Raw genomic sequence first — 27,238 nt, 5'->3', positions numbered from 1 at the left:
TCTCATTTTACAGTATTTTTAAGCATCACTAGTAGTAAGAGGTAAACCCACACATCCAAAAATTCTTTAGGTTGGTAGAAAGTGGTAGTTTAAAAAGAAGCACCAAAGTGCGTAAGAACTGGCACAATACATTATACTGTAAGTCTTATGGAGCTGTACAGATGCATATGTATAGACAGCATTAGCTAATTGAGCATTCTACATTGAAGTGAATATTTGATCTGACCTGGCTGAAGGAGTCATTACAATTTTTTATATTGAAGGAGTCATTACAATTTTTTATATTGATCTTTTGCAAGGACCCAAACCTGCAAGTATTTAATCTCTTGCTTGACTTTTGTCACATGGTAGTCCTATGGACTTCAGAGAAGTTAAGCATATGTGTAAGTGGTTGCAGGATTGGGGCCTTAGTTTTTAGATCATTGAATGGGTTGAGCAAATAAGGTCTTGAATGTCAAGGTGGCTGGTCTGTGGTTTTAAAAAACTGCTGTTTAAAAGTAAGATCTGTGACTGCAGTTTGGGAAGTGGTGCAGCGCTTTGCCTAATTCAGAACTCACAAATAAAGTCAAGTCTAGCAAGTCACCTGTCAGTTTTAATGGTGCAGGATCAGGCCCTTATTTGTAATCCATGATTGATATCTCCATAACTCAGTGTGAGTTAGGAAAGTTCTAGCTTCAATTATTCCATGGCCAATAAGTGTATAGGGAACCTGTTTAAATGGATAGTCCAGATTGAGTTACTATAATGTGTAGAGTAGTAAAATATATATTTCCTTTTTAGATTTTTGTCAAATTTATTTAGTAAATTTAACACTGCAATTGAGACATGCATTTTCTATAGTTAAACTCAAAAATCATGTTTAAATTTTGCTTGAAACACAAAACTCATTTTAAAACCAAGAGTCTCTTTACATATATGTTCAAAACAAAAAGTATTGATAATGTGTGTGTAAATGTTTTGAGTTATGATATGTGATTAACTTAACTGTTTATAGGCAAAATTGAAGAGGTAGTGCTTGAGGCTAGAACTGTGGAGAGAAATGTTAGTCCTTATAAAAAAGATGAACATTTTATCAACGGATTACCTAATTACACAGTAGAGATCAGAGAACACATTCAGGTAACTACAATCTTTTCTCTATACTAGTAGATGCAACAATTTATCAGAAAAGGAAAACTGAATTCATTATAGTTTCAACTCTCTCTTCTTTTCTAAGATCAGTGAAAGTAAAGTTATAAAACAAGCTGGAATTACCATAAAAGGTCCCAATGAATTTGTTCAAGAAATAGAATTTGAAAACTTAACACCAGGAAGTGTGATAATATTCAGGTACATCATGATAATTATTATAAATTTACTAAATGTATGTTAATAGGCTGCACTAGTTTAAATAGTTTAAATAAATAGCTTTTTAGTCTAATTCCGTTACTCCAAAAAATAGTGATTGGAGTTGCTAGACTTTCACAAGTTGTGTATTACATTTACAGAGTTAGTCTCGACCCAAAGGCACAAGAGGCTGTCGGTGTACTCCGTAATCACCTGATACAGTTCAGTCCTCATTTTAAATCTGGAAGTCTTCCTGATGACCAGTCAGCACCTATACTAAAAAATCTTTTTTCTTCGTAAGTATGCCTTACATTGTTAGAGTACATGGAGTAGAGGACTGGATTAGAGGCAGAGATCAGCCTGCAAATGTTGATGAGTGACAGTTCTGTTTTGGTTATTGTAGTATGAACAATTTTATGTTTATGTATCTTAACTGCTCTATGCAGAAAGTAGTGGTTCAGACTTTAAAAAGTCCACTTCTTCTTTCACATGAGTACATCTGTGTGTTTGCTGCTGGCAATAGATTTTCTGCCTGGAAATTTTACATCCTTCAGCAAGGCGTTCAGATGACTTTGTTGTCAACATACTCTGTAGATTACCAATTCTCTCTACATGGCTTTTTAAAAAGAAATTCACGTAGCAATCAAAAAACTAGTGGATATTACATTATGCTTTCATGGGAAAAGATTTATCTCTTTTTAGTTGAAGAACGCTGAAGTATGTGATAGTTTACTTAGTGTTTTCTGTACTTTATCTGCAATGATTAAAAGAGATCTAATGTATAGTTAACATTTTGGAAAGAAGTAAGTTGATTTTGATTCTTGTAAAAAAATAAGGACAAAAGGGTTTTTTGTTTTTAAAAGGAGTCTATAGTAGTCTCTTAAATCCATATTATGGTTCCTAAAGAAGTGGTCAGATTTTTAAAGTCCGTGATAGGTCCTTAGCATCCTTGAAAATCAGAGCCTGTTTTCAGGAGCCTAAACATAGTCTCACTGTAAGCATCCATTTTTAAAAATATTTGTCCTAAACCTAAAACAGAATTGTTCATGAAATTGATGTTTGTTATATAGTTAGTTATCAGTGATGTTGGTTGGGTTTGTTTGTTTTTTTTCCCCCCTTTTCCCAGTATTGCATCTAAATTAACCTTGGCTGACTTGAATCAAGTACTATATCGCTGTGATGCTGAGGAACAAGAGGATGGTGGAGGATGTTACAACATACCAAACTGGTCACCCCTTAAATATGCTGGCTTCCAAGGTAACAATTCATGCATATTTTCTTGGGTACAGAAAAAGAGAGAATGGATCTTCTCAATCCAGATCTAAAAGGTCAAAAAGTGTTTGGATTTTTTGCCATTTCCAGTGGAAAAGACTAAGTTGTTTCTGCTCGGTCTATGCTTCTACATGCTGTATTTGCTTGAAAGAGAGTAACAGGCAAATGGAGGCAAGATGCTAAAACAAGGGACATCTTTAAATACTCGGTGTGGAGGATGAGTTTAAATATTTATTTTACAGCCAGTGCTGTCGTAATCTGACCTTTAGGAATACTTTAAAACCTGTGTTTAAATATGTACACCTCTAGTCAAAAAAGACCTTACCTAAAATTCAGCAATTTTTATTACCTAGTACTTGAAGTAACAGTAATAGCTGTCATTTTAACATCTGAATGCCCTTGTGTGACTTATTCTATAATTCTCTGAGTTAATTTTTAAAGAAGCATGGACTCTTTGCTGTGATTGCACAGTATTTTGTCTCAAACTTACAGTAGGCCCACTGAGCCATGGCAGGTGGGTTGGATTCCTCATTGTACAATCAAGCTGGAGCTGCAAGTCACTAGAGCACAGTTGAAGGAGCCCACTGATCTATTTCCTGTCTCAGAATGTTCTGTGTGTGCTAAAGAGCCTGAGAGCTTAAATTCGTAACTTTGCTAGACACTAAAAACTCATGATCTTAATAAAAACACTGGATTTATGGTTTATTACAGCAATCTGTAACCCACTAACTCCCTTCCATTTTTTTTGTCCTGTGACTGCAGGGGTGTTAATTGGCCAATTCATCTCAAATGGTCTCTTAGAACAGTTGTGCACAAACTTTTCCAGTTGTACACCCCGCACCTTACCAATGATGTAATCTGTCCGCACTCTTCGCGCTTACTTCAGGGATTTCAGGGTGGGGGAAGGCTCATGTGACAGGCTCCGGGGGCAGAGCCTGTGCTGGGTGAGGAAGCTGCCGTTAGCGGAAATCAGCACAGCACAGCACACCCACACACTGGGTGGCCCGCTGAGGTGAGTCAGGGTGGAGGTGGCGCTTCCTCCCTGCTCCACGTGGGGGCTGGCATGAGCCGCCTGGCGTCTCCACTTGCTCCCCTGAATGTTCCTCTGCACCCCCCCTAGGGGGGCATGCCCCACAGTTTGCGCACCACTGTCTTAGAATATACGTTAACTACTTATGCTAAATAATCTGTTCCACCTTGTATTTAGCTGTGACACTGAGTACCTTTCTCAGATCTGAAGAAGAGCTTCCGTATAGCTTGAAATCTTGTCTCACTCACCAACAGAAGTTAGTCCAATAAAATATATTACCTCACCCACCCTGTCTGCCTTTGCTAGGCAGTGCACAGTAGTTTAAGACCTCAGTTCTTCAAAATACTTAAGCATAGGCTTGAGTATTTTTGAAGTCTGGTGGGATTTCAGCACATGCTTTAAATATGCTTAAGTGCTTTGCTGAATTGGGGCCTAAAACTCCACCTTGCCTTTAGAGCACATGAAGAAAAATAATGACATCAGATTAAAAAATGTATTACTGGTCCAGCTCTGGTTCATAATTTTCCAGAGCTGCAATGTCGGATATACTCCTGGAAACTGGAATTGCAGTTTGTGATAATCATGTGGCTAGTAATAGTGTGCTGTTTTGTTTGGATTGTCAGGATTAATGTCAGTGATGGCAGACATTAGACCAAAGAATGATTTGGGTCATCCTTTTTGTGGTAATTTGAGATCTGGGGATTGGATGATTGACTACGTCAGTAACCGTCTAATTTCACGTGCAGGAGCCTGTGCAGAAGTAAGTAAATTTGAGTAGTAATTTTCCTTTCACTGATTAATAGGTAACTGTTACCATATAGATCATGCTTATCTAAAAACTACTCCTGGGGAAGGCTTCTTCATTTAGGTAGCCATCTGGACCACAGAGGAGATGGACTACTGATTTCTCTCTCCCATTCTAATTAAAAGGAATCTTCAAAGAGGGAGTGGAAAAATGTGGTGTTTGCTCTCTTTTATTGTTGTTGTATAAAGAAGGCCTGAAAGATTTACTCCCACCTCTCCTGCCTCAAAATAAATTTAAAACATAAGCTTAAAGAGAAGTACCTGCAGGATCAGGGCCTAAATATATAAATATCTAACATACACTATGTTAAAAGAACATTAAGATTACAAAATCAATCATTCAAAAGATGATAAATGCCAGTGGGACCCACTCAATATGCCTTTCCAACTTGACTGTGAACCACAGATAACTACTCTCTAGGAATGGTTTTCCAACCAGTTATGCACCCACCTTTTAGTAGCTTCATCTAGGTTATATTTTCCTAATTTGTTTGAGACGGTTATGCAAGACAATATAAAAAGCCTTACTAAAGTCAAGATATACCACATCTACTGCTTCACCCCCATCGACAAAGATTGTTACCCTGTACCTTTGACATGATTTGTTCTTGACAATCTATGTTGATTGTTACTTATTATCTCATTATAGGTGTTTGCAAATTGATTGGCTGATTATTTACTCCATTATCTTTCTGGTTACTGAAGTTACATTGACTTCATTGAGAGCACTGGAGAGAGAAGCTCCCTTCTCTTGGTTCTGGTGTCCTGCTGTGAACCAGAGCGGCAATTACAGGGAAAGTGAATCTCCCTACACCTGCTGTGGAACATTCTCAGCCACTCCATTGGCTGGTGAATATGTAGTTTGGTCTGCACTAGGACCTGTGAGGAGCTTGAGCATGAACCCTAGAAGTTCTTCACTGCTAAATTCTAAGTCTCCAGTGAGCGTGTGCAAACTCAGACTTTTTTCCAGAGGCTATATAACTTGTCCAAATTTGGGCAGTTTTTCATAGGAACAGCAAAAAGCACATCCCTGATAGAAAGGCCAGCCCCTGCCAAATTTCAAGTCCCTGCTCCAAAGCATAGTCTCTAAAGCTTCTGAAAGAAAAGATCACCAGAATTTTTTTTAACAGGGGAACATTTTTCCCCATCTTTATTCTCTGAAACAGCTGAACCATTTTGGCTGAAACATTCAAAAACATTTATTCTGAGGAAGACCCCTGGCATGGAAAATGTCAGCCTGAATGGTTAAAGTGTGGCAAAATTCCAGGTCACTGAAAGCAGGATCTGTAACGGGAAGTATCTGCCAAACATAAGAGGTGGTGCTACCAGTCCCGCCTATAATCCAAAAAACATATAAGGGCCCTAAAAAGGGTAGGCAAACTGTAACGGGCATTCTACCTGTTTTCCACTGTAAAGCATGACTGTCACAGTATTAGTTCCCTGAAAGTACCCCTTGCTGGCATTCAGGACTTAACTTTTATAAAAATATTATTCTAATAGGTCGGCAAATGGTTGAAAGCCATGTTCATCTATCTAAAGCAGATTCCACGTTACCTTATCCCATGTTACTTTGATGCCATATTAGTGGGTGCATACACAACTCTTCTAGATCTGACATGGAGTCAGATGTCTAGGTATGTCTAATAGTGTTGAAAGAAATTAATGTGTATGTTTACATTGTATCTTCTTCTTCTTTGTACATTAGAGAGAGTAATTTAAACACCTAGCATATGCTTACTTGAAAGGCAGAATTTTATCTTCCATGAAACTGTAACAATCTGATTAGAATCCAAAAAAGGTGCTGTCTTTATTAATCTTCCAATCCATTGCAAATTTAAATGCAATGTCTTCTGTTGGGTCTATATCAGCTACCTAACACAATTCCTAAATTATATTTCCGCCTGCATAATAATACTGATGTACAAAAAGATACTGCTGTAAGGCAAAAATAAATATTCATATTGCACAATGAAAAAGTATAAAGCTGGTAGTGTAAACTATATTCACCTTCTAAGGGAAACTTATAAACATTGGTCTTAGAAGGTCAATAATTTAGTGTTGTTCTAAGACTTCGATTTACAGCAAATGCTGGCAATGCAGTAATAAGGAATGAGACATTAAACCAGGGTCCATCTTCCAGTCTTTGAAGGCTGCCTTTTCTTCATTTTCGTAAGATAGCTTGACCATGACTGCATCTACTTAATGTGTTTAAATATATTCTCTCTTCTTTTCTGTAATTGTCCCTTTCTCATTTTGTTTCTATTCTTTTCTGGTTTTAAATATGGGTAACATTATTTTGCTATAAAAACAGATGTCAAAACTGTGCCAAGATGCATTGGAGACGATTTGGTAAGGGTGTGATGTTTCATGGGTATGGTATATGATATTGGCCTTGTGTTGTACTAGTCAGGAATGTAGACCCAAGCGCAAATTAATAAAAATAATTTTAATGCACCATCTTTTTAAATATAGTAATTGAATTTAAAATACTTGTGTGGAGTTGAGATTTTTCTTTGCTTTGAGATCAAATAGGTAATAAAATACCAGACTGTTTTATTTGTCTCCTTTCAATATAAATAATTCTTTTAAAATTAATATAAATGTAAAGGCCAAGATTTAGATGGGGAAAAAAATGGAGACCTAAAATTAGGCTCTCAAATTTATCTTTAGTCATCTAAATAAATGGCCTGATTTTTCAAAGTGCTATGCACCCAGTAGCTCCCATTGGCATTAGTAACTTTATCTTAGGAACTCATTTTTTGAAAATCATTTCAACAATATTTTTTAACTGGAGCTCACTTATGAAGCTGGTTTTTAAACTATGGCAAGGGAAAAATGGGTGAACTTTAAACAGTGAAGTTGCTGAATATGAGAAGATAGGTTTTTTTTTCTGTTTTTTTTTTTTTTTTTTTTAATTCAACTGCTTTGATTACAGCTTTGTTCAGAATGGATCAACATTTGTTAAACACCTTTCCTTGGGTTCAGTCCAGATGTGTGGGATAGGAAAATATTCTTCTCTGCCAAATCTGTCTCCTGCTTTACATGATGTCCCCTACAGAATGAATGAAATCACAAAAGAGAAAGAACAGTGCTGTGTTTCCTTAGCAGCTGGTAAGTAAGGGCTCATTCCATGATTGTTGAAGCAGATTGTCTGTCTGTCTGTCTGTCTGTCTGTCTGTCTGTCAAAACTATACAACTGTTTTTAGAAATGTGTAGACAACAAGATCAAAGTGCTCGTGACTGTGATGTTTAGAGATCAAACACAAAATAAAGAATATTATTTCTTTCTGTAAAAAGATGTTTACTTCACCCCTCCACTGTCCTAATCTTCTCTATTTAATGTGAAGGTTTGTTTATCCTAGGGTTTGTTTTTGTATGTCCGAAAGAAGCATTACCAAGCAATGTTTCTGCAATTGCTGTTGAAAGAAGACTTGTGAAGAATTTTGCTTTTGTGATATCTTGAACTATAAGCAACATGAGCTACAGTGTACTCTGAGATCTTTTGAGTTCCAGAATTATGGTGTCTCTTTCCCTGTAACTCTTCAGTACTTGAAATGCATTGTGGCACACTTCCTATCAGACTTCTGGTTTATCAGTTTAACTATGTTTATTTTCCTCAGCTATTGCCTTTTGAACTTTTGGGGGGGATTTTTTAAACTTCTGTTTAACTAAAAACATTCTGGCTAACACTGTAATCTTTGTTCATGTTCGTTGTTTTAAAAAAAAAAAAAAATTGCCACATTTGATCTTGAGTTCAAATGGTCATTAATTCCACCAAATATCTAACATCAGTATAGACAACGGAATATCCCCAGCTGAACAGGAAATAGAAATGGAAACTCTTGGGAAAAATAGTTCCTTAAGTTGTCTGGCAGAAATTGCAGGTCTGTGCCAAAAATAAATTAAAACTTGAGCTTGGCAGAATTCAGCATTCAGCTCCAGAAAATTCATTGAACAAGATGGTAACCCTGGTTTTGGAAGGAGATAATAATTATGTGGCTTCCAAATAATTTAGGTTAGTTAGATGCCTATAAAGTAATTTAGAGAGAGCATTTGAGACCTGAGTTGAAGGGCAGAGGCAGACTGTTTAGTGCAATTTGTACTAAATTGAGATGAACTGTTTCTAGTTTCTGATCACTCTATGCTGCATTTATAAGCAGTCTTTAAAAATATACATGTGCAGAAGGATAAAACATAGAGTAGTAAGTGAGATTTCTGAATGAACTTAACTTACATATTTCCTGATATATTTAAATCTGTCTAGAATATTTTAGAATCTGTCTAAAATCTGACTGCTTCTAAATATAAAGACAGTTCTTCTGGGAAATATCTTTGCCTTTCACTTACTGAAAGCTTTTTGGACTTTTTTTTACATCTCTCCAGCTTATTAGTTTTATATCTTATTAAAATAGGTTTTTTGTCCTTCTAGAACAGGGGTGGGGAACCTTTTTTTTTTTTTTTTTGGTCAAGGGCCTGATGGTGGCCCTGGCGGCAGGGGGGAATTCGGCGGTGGCGCGGTTTCACGGTGGCGGCAGGGTTCCATGGGGGGCGGGGGGCAGTGCCCGCCACCGAAGTCCCCCCGCTGCCGAAAAGGGGCAAACGGCGGCAGGGTTTCGGCAGCGGGCACTGCCCCCCCCCATGGAACCCCGCTGCCACCGTGAAACCGCGCCACTGCCAGGGCCAGACCAAATGATTTCGCTGAATGTACTCTGAATGTACTGAAAATTCCAGGTCGGCCTGATTCTTCTTTGAGTGCTTGCTCAGGTCTATTCCATTCTAGGTGTTTGCGCCCCTCTGTGCACAGTTACTGGAATTTTTTCCCCTTTAGTAGTACCCGTAAGGCTGGCTCTGGCACCCCCTGGAGTCCCGCACATATGCCACGATATATCAGGTGTCATAAGCTCCCTCAGTTCCTTTTTTCCACTTGAGAAGATTGCTGGAACTGTGCTGCTTGCTTTCGCAAGTGCTCCTTAAGTAGCCTAAAGCAGTGTTAGCTAGTTTGTTTTATCATTTAATTGTTCTTTGTTAGTAAGTAGTTGATAGTTAAGTTTGGAATAGTCCCTGCTGGGACCTTTGCGGGGGGGCAAGCCCCTGTCTCCAGGTTTCAAGTCCTGCATCTTCTGCAGCAAGCCCTTCCCTCTTAATGATCCCCATGACAGTTGTCTAAAATGCCTGGGGGAAGTTCACAGGAAGGAGAAGTGCAAAATCTTTAAGGCTTTCGGGCCCCAGACCCAAAAGGGGAGGGAAATCTGCCTGAAGGCCTTGCTGATGAAGGCAACTTCTTGCACAAGAGGTGGAGAACCTTCTCCATCTAGGGGCTATAGAGGAAGTTCGGCCAGACATAGAGGGGAAAGGATTTTATTCCTGGTACTTCCTCATTCCCCAGGCGAAAGGGGGTCTCAGGCTCATTCTAGACCTGCATCATCTCAACAAATATCCCCTCATTGGATCCAGGAGACTGGTATGCCGCCCTCGACCTAAAGGATGCATGCTTCCATATCGCGATCTTTCCTGGCCACAGACCATTTCTCCGCTTCGTTGTGGCCTGCTCCCACTACCAGTTTACGGCGTTATCCTTTGGCCTCTCTTCTGCCCCAAGAGTGTTTACAAAGTGCATGGCGGTGGTGGCTGCGCACCTAAGACGTCAGGGTGTGCAGATTTACCTGTACCTGGATGACTGGCTGATTAAGGGCAGGTCTTGGTCTCAGGTCCGAAACAGCCTAGATCTCATCTGTACCACCTGCTGCCATCTGGGCTGTTAATAAACAAACGGAAATCAACATTAATGCCGGTGCAGTGGATAGCATTCATTGGAGCAGTTCTGGACTCCACACAGGCCATGGTTTTTCTGACCCAGTCTCGTTTTGAAGCCATGTCAGACATTATTATTCGCCTTCACAAGTGCCCCATCACAACAGCCAGATCTTGTCTGCAGCTACTGGGCCATATTGCGGCTTGCACGTACGTAGTACAGCTTGCAGGCTAGGGCTCAGGCCATTCCAGTGTACACCCCAAGCAAGCACTCCGTGGACCCAAGTGGTCACAGTTCCTCCCTCCCCCTGCATCCTGTCCTCTCTAGAGGGCATGCTGTTCGAGGAACTAGCCCCCTCGATTATGTTGGTGTTGGATGCTTTGGATTTGGGGTGGGGAGCCCATATCCCTTTCAACCACAGTACTTGAGCGACTTGGTCGCGGGAGGAGTGAGAGATGGACATAAACATAAGGGAACTACGAGAGATATGCCTGGCTTACGGGGTGTTCCTCCACTTCATCTTGGGCAAGTTAGTGTGGGTTCTGATGGACAACACTGCTAGCATGTACTATATCAACAGGCAGGGGAGCCCACTCATCAGTCCTTTGCAGGGAGGCAGCATGTCTTTGGAACCTTGTGGTGAGTCACGATTTTCACCTTATAGCCTCTGACTTTCTGGGCATGAAGAATGACACAGCAGACTACCTCAGCAGATCCTTCTTACCCCGCCACGAGTGGTCGCTCCACTTGAGGGTAGTTGCTATGATCTTCCAGAAGTGGGGTTTTCCCCAGGTGGACCTGTTTGCGTCCAGTCAGAACAAGAAATGTCTCCAGTTTTGTTCTCTCTGAGGCCTCGAAGAGGGGTCGCTGTCCAACGCCTTGCTTTTACAGTGGACGGGGGTTCTGATGTATGCATTCCCGCCCATTCCGCTGCTGCACCGAGTCCTACTGAAAATCAAGAGGGACAGAGCGGATGTTATCCTGGTCGTGCTGGCATGGCCTCACATGCTGCTGGATCTGTCAGTTGCCTCCACTCTGTAGTTGCCTCGGTGGCACAGTCTCTTCTCCCAGACCATGGTCAATTGCTACACCCAGATCTAGAGTCCCTACATCTGATGGCATGGAGGCTTCATGGCTGAACCTGGAGGAATGGGCCTGTTCATCACAGGTTCAGCAGATTCTAATGGGCAGTAGGAAGCCTTCCACTTGTGCTACGTACCTGGCCAGGTGGAAACAGTTCACCTGCTGGGCAGTGTCCCATGAAATTCCGCCCAGGCACTCATCGATTCAAGCTATTCTAGATTACTTGTTGCACCTTTAAACTTCAAGGCCTAGCTATTGTCTCATTGAGGGTTCACCTGGCAGCCATCTCAGCCTTTCACCCTCCAATAGATGGGAAATCATTTTTTTCCCATTCTATGATGATCAGGCTCCTGAAAGAATAGAGGCTGTACCCTCAGGTTCGAGACCTGATGCCCCCTTGGGATCTAAACCTAGTTCTATCTCGACTCACGGGTCCCCCCTTCAAACCTTTGACTACCTGTCCATTGCTGTTGCTTTCCTGGAAGGTATCCTTTCTGGTAGCAATTACCTCAGCAAGAAGAGTCCTCTGAGATTAGGACACTTACCTCAGAACCACCATACACAACCTTCTATAAGGACAAGGTCCAGTTGCAGTCCCATCCCGCTTTCTTACCCAAAGTGGTGTCTCAATTTCATGTAACCAGGATATATTTCTTCCAGTGTTCTTTCCCAAGCCGCATGGCTCAGAAAAAGAACGGAGGTGGCACACGCTTGACGTTAGGAGGGTGTTGGCTTTTTACATTGAACGCACTAAGTCGTTCCGAAAGACTAAGCAACTTTTTGTTGCAGTGGCAGATAGGATGAAAGGGCTTACCTGTCTACACCCAGCGCATTTTCTCCTGAATAACTTCTTGCATCAAGTTTTGTTACGAGCAGGTGAAGGTGCTTCTACCGGGTATTGTCACAGCCCATTCCACCAGAGCGCAAGCTTCCTCGGCAGCTTTTCTAGTGCAGATACCAATGCAAGACATCTGTAGGCCAGCCACTTGGTCATCGATGCACACCTTCACGTCCCACTATGCCATCATCCAGCAGGCACGGGATGACGCCGACTTCGGCAGAAGGGTGCTGCAGGCAGCTCATCTCTGAACTCTGGGCCCATCTCCAAGATACTGCTTGTGAATCGCCTAGAATGGAATCGAAATGAGCAAGCACTCGAAGAAAAGACTGTTACTTACCTTGTAACTGTTGTTCTTAGAGATGCGTTGCTCATGTCCATTCCATTACCCACCCTCCATCCCTGCTGTCGTAGTTGTTGGCAAGAAGGAACTGAGGGGGCATAAGGCTGGCGGCGCCTGATATGCCATGGCATGTGCGTGAGACTCTAGGGGGCTCCAGAACCGGCCCTATGGGTACTGCTAAAGGGGAAAAAAATCCGGTAACCATGCATGGAGGTGTGCACACACCTAGAATAGAATGGACATGAGCAACACATATTGAAAAACAACAGTTACAAGGTAAGTAACAGTCTTTTCTACTAAATATTTTTCCATTCACTTGTGAAATGAGGTGCCCTACGTGCAGCAAAAGGGGCAGTCTCCCTATCCATAGCATCTAGTAGGGCAATTGTAGGAAGCATGGGACTCTGCATGTAGTGAAATTTATATGCAGCATATATTTTTGTAAAGTTCCACAGGTAAATTTTCTTTAAATAATTTTTTATCCTGAGTGGTTTACACACACACTTACTGTGCATTTTCTGGAAAGTGAGAGCATGCTGTTCAGCGTGTATTGTATGTCATAAATAGTGATGGAAGTACAGTTGCCCCATAATTTAGACAGTGGGCAAAACGTAAAAAACTTTTAAACTGTAAGTGAATCAAAGGCATTGAGTTCTTTCGGTGTTTAATTGCAATACATTTTTTCAATATTTTTTTCTGATATTAAAGGACACTGCATCTCTTCTGAAACAAAAAGGAATAACAGGATTGTACACTTAAGTTATGCACAAGATTTCAGGTGTATATTGAAAATATTGACTTTTACTTTTATAGTCAATATTTAGAAAAGTAATGAACAGCAGCAGTTTTTCACTTTTTCATGTATATAAATTCTTAAGAATGTTCATTATAGATATGCATAGGAGATAAAAACTTAGACTAGGTCAACCTGAAAATTCCATTTCTGTCTGAACAGTTTTTTATCTATTATAAGTAATATGTCAGATTGATATAAATGAAGAATAGAGACTTTCTTTTACTGGTTAACTTACAGCTTTTTTGTATGCAGTCATTGTCACACTTCTCCCTACTTCATAGTCATTTTCCCCTTTGTTTATATAGGTCTCACAGTGACAGAGACCTTTTTTAAAAGAAAATATGGCTGTAAAACCACAAATTAGCAGTGGGACTCTGAAGCGGGTGTAGAATCTGAAACCAACTTTATTTTTATTTTTTTTTAAGCTGACTAGATTTAAGCTGACATTCATCTTCAGCCAATGAAATGTATGCTTTCTGGGGCCTCAAACGCCTTCTGGTCTTTTAATTTTACAGCTTTGCTGTCTGTTCCTCTCTTCCTCAAAAATTGCCCTCCTCTACACTTAGCTGTCTCCTATTTCTGTTGCTGCTGCTTTCCCATTCCTCAACTCTGTTCCCCTGCTCTAATAGAATTCTATTCCTGTAGTTTCTAAGCAACATTCTCCTTGCTTGTGTCTCTGTTGCCTGGTAGCACAGAATGGCCATTGCACTCTTTAAATGGGCATAAGGGTGAATCAACTGGTTAGTTTTGATACAGAATTTGGGATTAATATGTCCTATACACATGCACCACTAGTTGTGCCACTTGAGTTTTGGTTGACTGTTTCCTGGACGGTCTTTGTAGTGTGCTTATCTTGTCCTCTTTTAACTTCCTGATGAAACAGTGGAATGGAAAGACATACTTGATTCACTCAGCAACATTTTGTAACACTCTATATGGACATATGCTTTAACCATTTGCCTGATAAAAGTTATGTTACCTTGCTTCTAGCAACTATGACACTACATAAGAGTGCTGCTGTTGCTGTGAGAAACTTCAGCTTTGTAGGAAAATTAAGGCTATGCATAAGAGAATTGGTCCAGTTGTGGTGGTTATGGAGTGTAATAGTCATAGTTATTCTGGTGGCTGTTTAGCATAGTCTCTCATTTATGATAGATAGCTAATCAAGCCATTGGAAACAAGGATCAGGACTTCACAGAAAAAAAGGGTAAAAAGAAGATTGTGCAAAAATATCTTTAATTTGTGTTATTTGGGCAGACAGTCATCAACATTTTCTGACCCACTCAGGTGGCACAAAGGGGACAGAACTGGCACTTAGAATCCAATTTGAAAGGTAAAAAGCACCTGCCTCTCATCTCTACTCCAGTGTCTAAGTAGAAGGATACCACTTATTTTCAATATGAATTTACTTCCATCCCACATAAACCTACCAGTTTGTCACTAATAACACTGTATGCTATTGACATCAGAAATTTTCATGAATATGAAGTTATATAAAAATGATTGTACTTAATGTGATATTCATGTTGTCAGCATAAATATATTTTTGTTCCCGGTTTCCTTTTTGTAATGTGTTTGAACTTTCATGTTCAGAACTATATTAGAAATGTTTATTCTGTAAATGAAGTAAATCAAACAAGTATAAACATCAGTAAAAGTAATGAAGACTAATACCAAATGGAGAGGTTAAAGTGTTTATATATGTATGTATAGAATTTTCATATTAAACAGTCTAATGACTTAATTCATCATGTTTTCTCTTTAGGTTTACCACATTTTTCATCTGGCATTTTTCGCTGCTGGGGAAGGGATACCTTTATTGCATTGAGAGGTCTAATGTTGATTACTGGGCGTTACTTAGAAGCAAGGTAAGAATGACCGTATAATGGCCTTTATAGGTATTAATCCACCTTGAAAGATTTCTCCCTTTGTGTATACATAACTAGAAGAAAGAGAAATACCTTTTTTTTTTTTTCCAGAAACAATTGAAAGGCTATCTTATTTACTGTGTCCCTTGGCCATTTATGAAGTCTTAGCACATAGAACCACAAAATTCCTTACCATCCATCTCTGCTGTTTTTAAATGTTGGTGTGAAGCTGCTATTCCACTTTTTTATATGCATAACTTTTTTCTCCAGCACAGTACAGTGCTCATTCTCAATTTGAATTAAATGTATCTGATACTGGTTTTTATGTTTGATATAAAATACTTTTATCAGTGTTTGATATCAGTAAGTTTGAGAATCTTTTCAATACGATTTGAGGTGTGGGGAGGTATCTCTTGTTAATGGTGACCTCTAATATGGCTATCAAAGCTGGAAATCAATGTTTTATGGATCATTGCAAACTAAATTTTGTATGCAAGATGTAAGTCTAAAATCTGACAGATAAACATAGGACGTTTGTGCCAGGTTTATGGACATGCTATTTCCATCCACTAATAAATTTTATTTTTTGCCATGAAATATTGGTACTGAAGTGAGCTGAGAATGAAAGTATGAGTTTCTCATATTAACTCCTTCTCAGTGAAAACTTCTGTATGTATTTACTTTGGTTATGTAACTATAAAACCAATTAAAGGATCAAGTAACTACTGGCCTCACCCTGCAGCCACTTCTTAACGCTAATATTGCAAAGGTATCCGCAGTCTGCTAATATGATCCTTTATACCAGCCTGTAGGCCTTCTTAAAGGCAATAGGATTCCAGTCATTTGTAAACGGCTGAAGTATTAGGTGTCATTACAGGATCATGCCCTTAAGAAAAACTCCCACTAAAGTCACTGGAGGTTTTGCCTGATGTAAGGAGCCCAAGACAGGGCCTTGTAATGAGAGAGTGTCTGTATTCCCTCCTTTCCCATTGCCTCCCTTGCCTTTTGAAAGGATCGGAAGACAGTATCACTTGTGTCACATACAGGATCAGACATTTCCTTTTGAACTTTGTAGAGGAACTTGGTTTTATTCAGTTATGAAATTCCTAATCTAGTATTTTTTACAAATACAGGAAAAATACGTTTAGGATCAAGAACTCCATATTAACTTTAAAGTCAATCTAAAATGTGGCTGAAACGTTAGTGTTCTTAAAACACAGCTGTTTATAACTCTTTGCTGGATAAAGGAGGTATTGAGTTTCATCAGCATCTTCTTTTTTAAAGGAATATGTGATTGAACTTTAAGGTCTTTACTCAGATTTTACTTCATCAAACTCCTGTTGACTGACAACAATAGAGTAAAAACTGGGTAAGGCTTCAGATCTTTAGGTAAGGTACAACATAATTGGATTGTACCTCATATTTTTGTAAATCATTATCAAATAAGGAATGCATGTAAGAATGAAATGCATATGTTACTCTTTTTTAAGCCTATTGCCTGGCTACTAGGGCCTGATCCGGTCCCTTTGAAGTCACTGGGAGTCTTTCCATTGATTTCAGTGGACTTTGGATCAGGACATTACTTTCACAACATGTTGAAAGTAAAGCAACTTTTCTATATTAGACAAATATCAGATTACCTTTTCTGCAAAAAATGGTTGAGCCTACACTTTAAATATATCCTTTCATATTTGCTTTGGTGGGCATTAGTGAAGTATATGGAAGGTTATTTTAAAAAAAGCTCATATTGTGTGTAGTCACTTTTTTGTAACATGGAACACCAGTATGTTGTTTGCTATTATTGCCTAATTTTCCCCCTAACTTACCTTGGTATAAAAATATGTTGCATTTTTTAGTTTACTACTTGGAATTTTTACTACCCTGAAAATCAATTCAGTGTATATTGGATTTTTTTTTTTTTTTTTTTTTTTTAAAGAAACATCATTTTAGCATTTGCTAATACCCTGAGACATGGTCTTATTCCCAATCTGCTTGGCCAAGGGACCCATGCCAGATTCAATTGCCGTGATGCTGTATGGTGGTGGCTTCAGTGTATACAGGATTACTGTAAAATTGTTCCAAACGGCACAGACATTCTTAAGTGTCCTGTTTCCAGAATGTATCCTACAGATGACTCTCCTGCTCAGCCTGCAGGCACAAAGGTAAAGATAATTTCTAATAAGCTGTTTACATACTATAAACATAAGTGTAAGTATATGAAATCCTCAGAAACCCAAAAGAATCACTATTCAGCTTGCTGTTCTCTAACTTACAGAAATATTTTCGCAGAGGTCAGCTTTCACTACAGCGAGCATTCATGGTATCTTGAGGGGCAATGTTTGCTTAGAATCCATGAATCCTTACATTAATATCTGTCATTTTTAGTGGAATGTGCTGTAAAACAGGGATGGTCTATATTTATTTGCCACACAGTTTGACTCATATCAAGCACATTGGATTGTGGAAACTAAAGCTTTTTGAAACAAGGGCAAAAATGTCACCAATTTTTCTTCTAACTTTTTCCATTTTTTTCAACATTTGAAATTTCATAACTAAAAAAATATATATATTGGCCAACTCTAATTGTCAAAGATGCTGACTGGATTGCTAGTAAAGTACAGTAATCTGAAAAGTTAAAGTAATTCTTATCTGAATATTTTCTCCCCTGTCTTCCTCCCATCACCCAAATAAACAAACCAGGATCAACCACTGTATGAAGTAATACAGGAAGCTATGCAACAACATATGCAAGGTATAGAATTCCGAGAAAGGAATGCTGGTCCACAGTTAGATCGAAATATGAGGGATGAAGGTAAGTAACTCATGTTACTTAACTTGCTTACATATATCACTAACAGTGAAGTTGAAAATGTGAGAAAGTTGTTGTTTTACAGACTTCTTTTCCTTTAGCTGTTAAACTAATTTCTACAAAATTATTTTTTATGTTCAGTGCCTCTAACAATGTAATATTGTAAATATACATGTATAAACACTTTAATTTCAGCTATTCTGGCATGAGTACTCTAAGGCCTGGTCTATACTGCTGGCAAAATTCAGCGGCAGTCAACAGCAGTTACACAAGCTACACAGAGTAGCTTGCATAATTTCCGTTGACTTTGTAACTTCCGTTTAGTGCACCGTCTCCACTGTGCTGTGCCAATGGGAAATGCGTACCTATCGACGAAGCGCTACATTTTTTTTGGAGGTGGTTTTAGTAGATCGACTTCCTGATCAATTGAGCAGGTCTTCACTTCCACTCAATCGATCCGGATAGATTGATCTGACGGCAGCGAATTTGCCGCCATCAGTGTAGACAGACCCTAAATAATATAATCACATCCATCACAAAAGCATACTTGGATCTTCTGGAAAGACCTTCAGCAAATTCTAAAATCAGTTTTTTATTTCTGTGGTTCTTTAGAAACAAGCTGACTTAATTCTAATTTTCTTGTTGGGTAGGTTTTAATGTGACTGTAGGTGTCGACCATGAAACTGGTTTTGTCTTTGGAGGAAATCGCTTCAATTGTGGCACATGGATGGATAAAATGGGAGAGAGTGATAGAGCTCGCAACAAAGGAATTCCAGCTACTCCGAGGTACCAACGATAAGCTGTATAACTTTGGCTTATTTTAAAGTTGTCTCTTGCGTAGAAGGATCCTTGCTGTTGGTTCCTATGCCACCAGAAATAAAACATGAGAAGTGATATGTCAAATATTTCAGATCCTTCTGAACTCTATTTGACCATTATAAAACATTAACAGAAACCTTCTGTATACCATGTGGAGTCAAAGGAAAAGAACATTGTGAAACATGTTATCTGTTGACATACTCAGTTTTAATATGCTATTCAAATATGTTAACTCTTTGTCTGATGTAAATTACACTGCTGTAGCACTAAGTAATTAGAAAAGTTAACTATTTAGATGTTGGAAAATTACCGGTAATATTCCCTTTTGATGCTTGTTGTGGGATTTGAGAACTACCATATGTAGAACTTGAAATATTTGCAAAGGTTTCTTTCTTATCCTTCGTCTGTAAGGCTAATGTTAAAATGTTGTCAGTCAGAGCTCTGTATTCTGCTGACATCTGTTCAATTTTAGATAGATGAAACATTGGATTTTAAAAAAATGCTGTTACTGTATGCCTGTGAACTGCTGCAGGCTTTCTGGCTTTGCCACAGGTCAGGAGAAATGAGGTTGCAGACCAGTTGCAGTTGTGAGAGAGAATCCAAAGGAAAGGTATTGGAACTAGTTGACACTATTATGGCAAACCTTGCCGTGTCTTTTTCACAAAATTGAATACCATATCTGTTTGGTTCTTTGATAAAAGATTAAATTTAGTTCTGCATATATGAAGGCCTCAATTCTTCAAGACCTTTGACATCTTGCTGAATTTTAAATAAGACCTCTGTAAAGGAAAGTGATTCAGCAAAAAATACACTTTGCCTTCTGCAAGCTTATCTACACACACCCTAAAAGTGAGTTTTACCCTCCCTAACAAGAATTCCACAGCGTGGATGAAATAAACCCTTTGATTTTTATGTTGACAATAAATTATTTGTAATCAGGGAGGTAATGTAGGTGTGTAATTTCCATCTGAAGCCAGCTAGAACTCTGCTGTTCCAAAACTGGATTCATCTGAGCATGTTACTTTTGTTTGTTAGTTCTGGGACAGGATTATACTGCTAGTTCGGTATACAGGCTGCCCTGCCACACGTCTTAACTTTTCCATTGCCATCACTTTTCCCTCCCGCCCCCCTCAAGTTTGGTTTTGAGAGTTGTTAAGCTTAATGTTCTGGATGACTCAGTGGTCATGTAGTCAGTGACTCTTACAGGTCAGGTAGAATGAGAAGTGGGCAGTCTGGTTTGACTGTTACTTGCAATTTTTTGAAATCAGGGTTCATATTTGCTCCTTGTAGGCTCAGGGGACCAGTTTCATTCAGTTGCTCATGGATAATGATGGACCCAGTGAAGTTTTATAGGGAGAATAATATACAGAAAATGATGATGCTGAAGTGAGCATATTGGTGACAGTCATTGTGGCTAGTCTGACAGATTGACGTGCAAAGAATTTATTAAATTTTATGTTGTGCATCCGCTGGAGAAGAAAATCTTCCATGCTTCCATTTTAGCAACTGCAAGGTCCTGATCAACAGCACAGCTCTGGGCTTTGGGAAGCTTTCTTAACTTTTGCCCTCAAAGCAGCTGAGTGTTGGTCAGGTGAGGCATTTTCTGCTTTATTTTGTGAGTATGATGATAAGATATCATTTGAACCACCTCAGTTGCCTGCAGGGTTGGGAGTCATGTTGGGAGAGGACAAATACAACATCTTCTCTAGTGAAGTTCAGTTCATTTCATTCCTAAGGTCCTAGACGTGCTTAGAAGCCTGCAACCTGAACCATACCCCTCACAGGTGATAAAATCTAATGGGTCTTTTTGTTAGAGGAGGCAAGATGTCAGTTTCCCTCAAGCAAAGAGTTGTTAGAACCGTAAAAAAGAAAACAACTTTTGAGGTAAACAGTTTTTCCAATTATCTCACACTCGCTACACTTTCTTTTAAGTAAGGTTATTGAAAAGTTTTTGTGGCAAGTCCACTTCCATATCATTTCAAGGCCTCTAATTTCCCTTATCTTTTAAGTCTGGTTATGGACCTGAAACTGCATTAGTTCTGTCAGTTTCATCTTCTCCTTATAATGGATAAAGGTTGGTTTCCATTCTTATTTTATTAGGTGTTTCAGCAGTCTTTGGTGCAGTCAGTTCATCTCTAGATCCTGATTGAGGTAAATGGGATCCTATTTGAATGGCTCTTCTTTCCAGAAGAGACATTGGACATTTTGTTTATCTTCCTCAGGTCTGTCATGTAAGACTATTGCCCTTCCCATCCCACCTTATTTTAATATGTACATGAGGCCACTAGGGGAGAACTGAAAGTGGTATGATGCTGTCAATATGTGGATATCTAGCAACTAACTCTCTTTTTTGCTCACAATAGTCATTTGTGTTTCCAGTTTCTTGGCAGAAATTGGGGATTGATGTATTCAGTCAGAGCAAGTAGAGTTAGGCTCATGACAAATGAGGGAAGTGATGCTGGGAGGTAATGCAAAGTGTCTGGGAGGGCATCAGGAATGGTGTCTGCCTCTATTTAATAAAGGGATATGTTAATAATTTATCAAGAAGTTTCACTTTCTAAAACTCAAGTGTGGGGTTTTTTGTTTTTTTTTACACTGACAATAACCAATGAATGTTTTTAGAGTCATAAATATATTCATAGGGAAAATAAATCTTCAAATGCTGGTGTTTACATAAGAAGTCTGTGACCTAAGACCATTTAAGATTCTTCTTAAAATCAGTAGCTGTTCTTTTTTTTTTTTTTTTATCTTAGAGATGGATCTGCTGTGGAAATTGTAGGCCTGTGTAAGTCAACCGTTCGTTGGCTGCTAGAGTTATCGAAGAAAAATGTGTTTCCTTATCAAGGAGTCACCATAAAAAGGCATGGTAAGCAGGCTTATCTCACAGATGTGTGATCATTGTAGAAACATGATAATTGAACCAGTGGAATAGTTGTTATGTAACACGAGGGATAATTTTTCAAAGCATTCTACAAGATTTTAGGGGCAGAACTTCTGTGTGAATCTGATACTTAACTTTTTTAAATAGTGCAATATATTAATTAAGGGTCAGTATTGTCTTGCAGTCTGGCTATCTTGTAAACATTTTATTAAACATTATGTTGGGGGATGCGTATTCATAAAACTCAGGATAAGGCAAATTGCTGTTTTGCATCTAAATAGCAAAATCGATGCAAAACTCAAAGTACACACTTTCTTTGTAGAGTATATAACTAAACCTCACTAGGCCAGCTTTGTGCTTCTGTTGGGGAACTGACTGGCTATGGATTCACTTAGTTTGAGCTGATTATGACAGGAGTTAAGACCTTTTAAGAGGTTCATTTTTAGTTGTTTGTTCTGTATGCTCCTCTAATGATATGTACTCAATTCTCCCCACAAACTATTACTGAAACTGAATATATAAGCTATTTAAAACCTTTTAACAAAATAATGATTAACCTTGGGAAACAACTATATTAACAGTTACTTTATTCAGTACTACAGAATATTGATGGCAGTATTCTTTCTGTATCTGTTCTCCTAGACATTTCAGCTTTTATTTAATCATGGAATTGACCACTCATTTTTCTTTTAATCCATGGCTTGAGTGGAATGGTTTGATTCAGTATCTGACAAAAATTGCTTACAGGTTTGATCTATAATGTCTAGAGCTCCTCCCATGATTTGCTGACCCAGGTATCCAATATAGTAGTGTTCTGAGAGCTCTGTTTTTTTAATTTGTGTGCTTCACCCTACTGTAGGTAACTTGAATCACTGACCAGAGTTTAAATTGCTTTTCACTGCTGATGACTTAAATATTTATTTTAAAATGAACCTTAATTTCTATCCACAATCTCTGGTCCGTCTGCTTGTTTAATTCATGTCCAGGATTAGTTTCTAGCAATTGTCTACAACTTAATACTACAAAAATAGATTCCATTTGCAATATTTCTAATATATGGGGCTTCAGTTAACCTTCTATTTTTTGCTTTCTTTTGGCTGATTTCTTGAGACTAAAAGAAATCTTCTACACAACAACCAAGTATATTCCTAACATGCTTTTGATAAACAGCGAGTGAGGAAAAAAAAGTTGATTGGTGTTACATTCCAATATCCACCCAAAGATTTGTCTCCATTTTGTGTTTTATTTTTTTAAATGGTTCTTAGATAAGCAGTGGTTTTGCAAATGATTATATGTACTACACATAGAAAAAGATCAGGTGTTAAATGGGATTGTACAGGTTTGTCAGTACAGAATTTAAATAAAAGCACAACATTTGATTCCTAGTATTAAAGCATTTTATATACTCTTTTTTTTTTTTTTAAGAGACTATAAAAAGGATAGTGTGATTATATATTTGTGCTACAAAGATTTTCCATACCAAACACTTAGTTCTCAAGTAAAAAGACTTCCTTTCCATCAGCACTGAAAACTCAGCATGGGATCTAAAAGTTAAACACTCTTCTTTCTAGTGTGTTTCTCATGACTTTAAAACTAAGTTTCAGCAGCAGAACTTTTATCAACTATTCTGTTGATACATTAGCGCCAGAATAGAATCAAACTTGCTCCTAGTTGCATGGGCTCTGTAAGGTTAGCCAGAGTACAAGTAAAAAATGACCTCTGCTTGCTTTAGCTGAAATAAAGATGTTCCTTTGCATATATATATATATATAAGCAGCCATTCTGTTGAGTAAGAAGTTGCCATTTTTCTTTTATCATTATTATTAATGATTTTTATGTGTATTATTGTAAAATCTAGGAGCCCTAGTCATGAACCAGGATCCCTTTGTGATAGGTGCTGTACAAACACAACAAAAGACTTTTTTCCTGCACCAAAGAGCTTATAATCTAAGTATAATACAAGAGACAACAGATACAAATAGACAGGAGAGTACAGGGAAACAATAAGGCAATATTATGATGCATGATGGTTTGTGGTCTCTGCACTTCAGCAGCTTAACAATTTGATGCCCCTTTTGCTCCTTTGCCTCCAGCCCCCTACAAAATCTTCAGCCAACCTTTAATATGTTACCACGGGGCTCCACAGAGTCCTAGCTGCCCTGGCCTACAGAAGGGCGCCCATCATAGTGAGGGTCTCATGGCAAACCCCCTCCTCCATACCCCGATGCCTAAATGAGCCATGAAAAGTATTACGCCCAGCCAAGGGGTTTGAATACTGTTCACCACCCAGCCCCAGGTCCCTTGTAGTGGTTGCCACCAGCCACAGGGATAGGCGGAGCAGAGGGGCTCCAGACAACAAGGGCGACTGCAAGCCAGACTTGTTTGGGAAAACATTATTCAACAGCACTACCAGCAAGTGGAAGGTGAGCCCCTCGGGGGACTCAGTGACCCGCTTTGCTGAGGCTTTGACCGACAGCAGACGCTGAGCCTGTATGCCATTGCAGAGCAGGGTACTATGGGAGCTAGAGCAGTGCTCCTGCCACCCCCAGTTGCTGCCTATTTGGTGGGCAGAGCCATTCCCTCTGTCATCAGCATGCCCGGAGGTCAGTGACTGCAATCCCGGGCTATCCCAAAAACGTCCAGCAGCACATCAGGGCTTCTTCGGTCGACAGGTCAGCCTTCTCTTCGTTCGTATGGAGGCGGAGCTGCATGGTCTCAGTGTCTCCTAGACCATGCTCCATTCCCTGGGCTGCTACGCGCCACGGACCTTCAAGATCTACGAGATATCACCCACCCTGACTGGCTCCTTAGGCCCTCGGTAAAGGTCCTCTCAGCTACGGGGCAATCGGAAAGGCCCTCCTTCTGGTGAACATAAGGGCAGCACCCTGGCCTGTATCCTCCTTTAGGCTTGGGTGAGCCAGAATTCGGCCCACTGGGCCCCTGAGATAATTCAGCGAGCTAGGGCAAGAGGTTGAGGCCACCTCAGTCAGAAGCAGTGGGAGAGGTCCTGCAGGTGCTGGTGGAAGAGGTCCCCCTCCAGGTACGTTCTCATTTCCCCCCCTTCCCCGCCCCCCCCCCCAAAAAAAAAAAAAAGAGAGAGAAGGGGTATTTGAGGACGGTGACAGACCTCTGTCGTTGCACAAATACCAAACAAGGGGCTCAAGTCTCACATGGTCCCCCCAGCTCCAGTAGTGGGAACAGGAGCCTCGTATGCCACCCCAGATGTCAGGGACGCACATCCTCAAGGTTCCCCCATTTGTAAGGGTGACCTCCTCTAACGCTTTGGTCTGTTACTTGGCCGATGGTGTTTACTGAAGGCCGTGTGGGGATAGCTGCGTGCTTGACGGGCTTGGTCTGCCCAGACAGGCCCAGGTCCTGAGCCCAGAGCAGGGTGAGCCACTCAGGTATGTCTTGAGACTGGCGTGGTCCTGCTGGTAAACTCACAAAGCTCACGTTAACTCAGGTGCAGCCTACGAAATGCATGGGTGTGATCGGTTGCTTCCCCGACTAGAGCCTCTTACCCTAGCCATGCTGACGGTCAGAGTCCCTCAGGATGAGCTACATGCACAAACGCCCTACGACAACAACCAAAGGTTGCCGACAGCAGATAGGGCACAGGATGGCCTGCACCTGTGCAGTGAGGATAGCTAGCCTGATGCGTAGGCTGCTTCAGTCATGGCCCCAGGATACAGTGTGAGCAGGCAGCTCATACACTGAGGGGCTGTGATTACCCCCCCCCCCCCCAAAAAAAAAAATAGTAATAACGCGACAGCAGCAAGCCTGAGCCTCCTGAGTCTGGTGAACGACTCCTCAGGATGTGTGAAGGGGCATTCTATTCAAGGAACAGGCTCCTTCAGTTACCCTGATAGCGGCCAGCTTGAGCAAAGAGTACAGTGCTGTATCAGCACTCACCTCGGCTTACAAGGCATCTGCGAAGGAAGGACAGGCGTTGGCATACCGATGAGAAGACCTGCGAAACACTCGCAGGAAAGCAGGGAGGTACAGGTGCTGTCAGTCAATGTAGCGACCACATACTCCCAGGGGTGAGGAACGGTGAGGCGGACCGCGTCAAGGGGTCGCTCTTCCTCACCACGAGGGGTTGCTGCACCTACTAAGGGCATCTACGACTGTTGGGAGGGGGGTTTCCCCAAAGGGAATCAGGCTGTATTAGCCTACAGCACGAAGTGTCCACGGTGCTGCTCCCTCCATGGTCAAGGGGCAGGGGCGCTCGCCAACGCCATTTGTCCGAAGCGATCAGAGACCTTTATATTCGCTCTCCCGCCCTCCCCTCCTGCATACAGTCCTGCTCAACTAGGAAGGGCTAATCGGATGCCATTCCAATTGTTCCAACTGGCCACGCCAGCATTGGTTCACCATGCTGCTGGATTTCTCGATCGTCCGCCTCAGGAGCCTCTGAGCCAACACGATTCCAGCTCCCATGGTCACCTGTGGTGCCCAGACCTGGATCCCTGACATCTCAGGGAGTGATAGATCAGTGGCCGGGAGGCGATGAGCGAGCTGCTCAGAAAAAGCCCAGTGTGTACCAATAGGTAGCAGGAAACCCTCCACGCAGGCCGTGTACCGGGTTAAGTGGAAGTGGCTGTTGCCTGCCAGGAGCAGTCCGGAAATACTTTGCCTGGCCTCCTGCCAGTATAGGTGAGCCAGGAAATACCTGCCGCAGCTCCAGGGAGTGACTGTGGCCTCCCTGAACGCCCACCTAGCAGCCATATCAGCCTTCCATCAGCCGCCTGAGGGGGGTTGTGGCCGTCCCATTGGATGGTGGTTTGGCCGCTGAAGGGGGTGGGAGGCTCTATACATAGGCCCGTGTCCCAGGGCTTTCCTGGGATCTCAACCAGGTCTTTCCCAGGCCATGGGCTCCCCCACCCCCCAAAACCCACGACGTCATGCCCTCTACTCTGGCCGTCCAGGAAGGTGGCCTTCCTGGGGGTGTTTACCTTGGCAAGGAAGGACTCCAGGATCAGAGCTCTGACCCCAGAGCTCTTTCCTCATACTGTAGTCTATAAGATAAGATTCGGTGAGACCACACTGGGCAACCCTTGGGCCAGAGGGCCCGGTCTTATGGGACCAATCATATATTCTCCCCAGGTTCCCCGAACCACACAGCTTGGAGGAGAGGAGAAGGCAGCACTCGCTAGAATGCGAGTGGGGCCCTGGATTCTACATCAGATGTACAAGGCCGTTACGGAGAGCGATACAGCTCTTCCTCACAGCATCCAACCAAATGAAAGATTCACCAGTCTCCGCTGGCCCATTTTCCTTGTGAACAACTCCCTGCATCGTGTTCGGCTATGAGCAGGTGAAGGTGCCGCTTCTGGGCGCCACCACAGCTCACCCAACAGGGCTCAAGCTCCCGCTCAGCCTTCCTAGCGGAAGTGCTAGGGCAGGGCATCTGCAAAGCAACTGCCAGGCTGGCAGTACAGACCTTCACTTCCCACCACGCCTCTGTCCAAGGCGCAGGAAGGAGTGGGTTTCAGCAGAACTGGGCTGCAAGCAGCTCACCGCTAACTCCAGCCCACCTCCAAGTTACTGCTTGTTAGTCACCTATAATGGAATGGACATGAGCAATCACTCGAAGAAGAAAATAAGGTTACTTACC

The 27,238-nt window shown here is 40.9% G+C and overlaps 1 protein-coding gene across 3 annotated transcripts in view; it reads left to right on the top strand.

Annotated features, from left to right (window-relative positions):
- The window catches only part of AGL (amylo-alpha-1, 6-glucosidase, 4-alpha-glucanotransferase), a 65,169-nt gene that overhangs the window by 27,053 nt on the left and 10,878 nt on the right, over positions 1–27,238 (top strand). For all 3 annotated transcript variants that reach the window (XM_067538385.1, XM_067538386.1, XM_067538387.1), the window contains exons 20-31: positions 995–1,119; positions 1,217–1,329; positions 1,488–1,622; positions 2,453–2,583; positions 4,252–4,388; positions 5,933–6,066; positions 7,368–7,543; positions 15,010–15,112; positions 17,049–17,274; positions 17,813–17,924; positions 18,572–18,707; positions 21,494–21,606. In XM_067538385.1, coding sequence (XP_067394486.1) covers positions 995–1,119; positions 1,217–1,329; positions 1,488–1,622; positions 2,453–2,583; positions 4,252–4,388; positions 5,933–6,066; positions 7,368–7,543; positions 15,010–15,112; positions 17,049–17,274; positions 17,813–17,924; positions 18,572–18,707; positions 21,494–21,606 — 1,641 coding nt within the window. The remainder of the gene's footprint in view (positions 1–994; positions 1,120–1,216; positions 1,330–1,487; positions 1,623–2,452; positions 2,584–4,251; positions 4,389–5,932; positions 6,067–7,367; positions 7,544–15,009; positions 15,113–17,048; positions 17,275–17,812; positions 17,925–18,571; positions 18,708–21,493; positions 21,607–27,238) is intronic.

This window comes from Emydura macquarii, unplaced genomic scaffold (genome assembly GCF_026122565.2).
Source record: "Emydura macquarii macquarii isolate MOO-44397 ecotype Brisbane River unplaced genomic scaffold, CSIRO-AGI_Emac_v2 contig_480, whole genome shotgun sequence".
NCBI classification, from domain to species: Eukaryota; Metazoa; Chordata; order Testudines; family Chelidae; genus Emydura; species Emydura macquarii.
The sequence above is the reverse complement of the archived record's forward strand: the minus strand, read 5'-3'. Positions and strand labels throughout refer to the sequence as shown.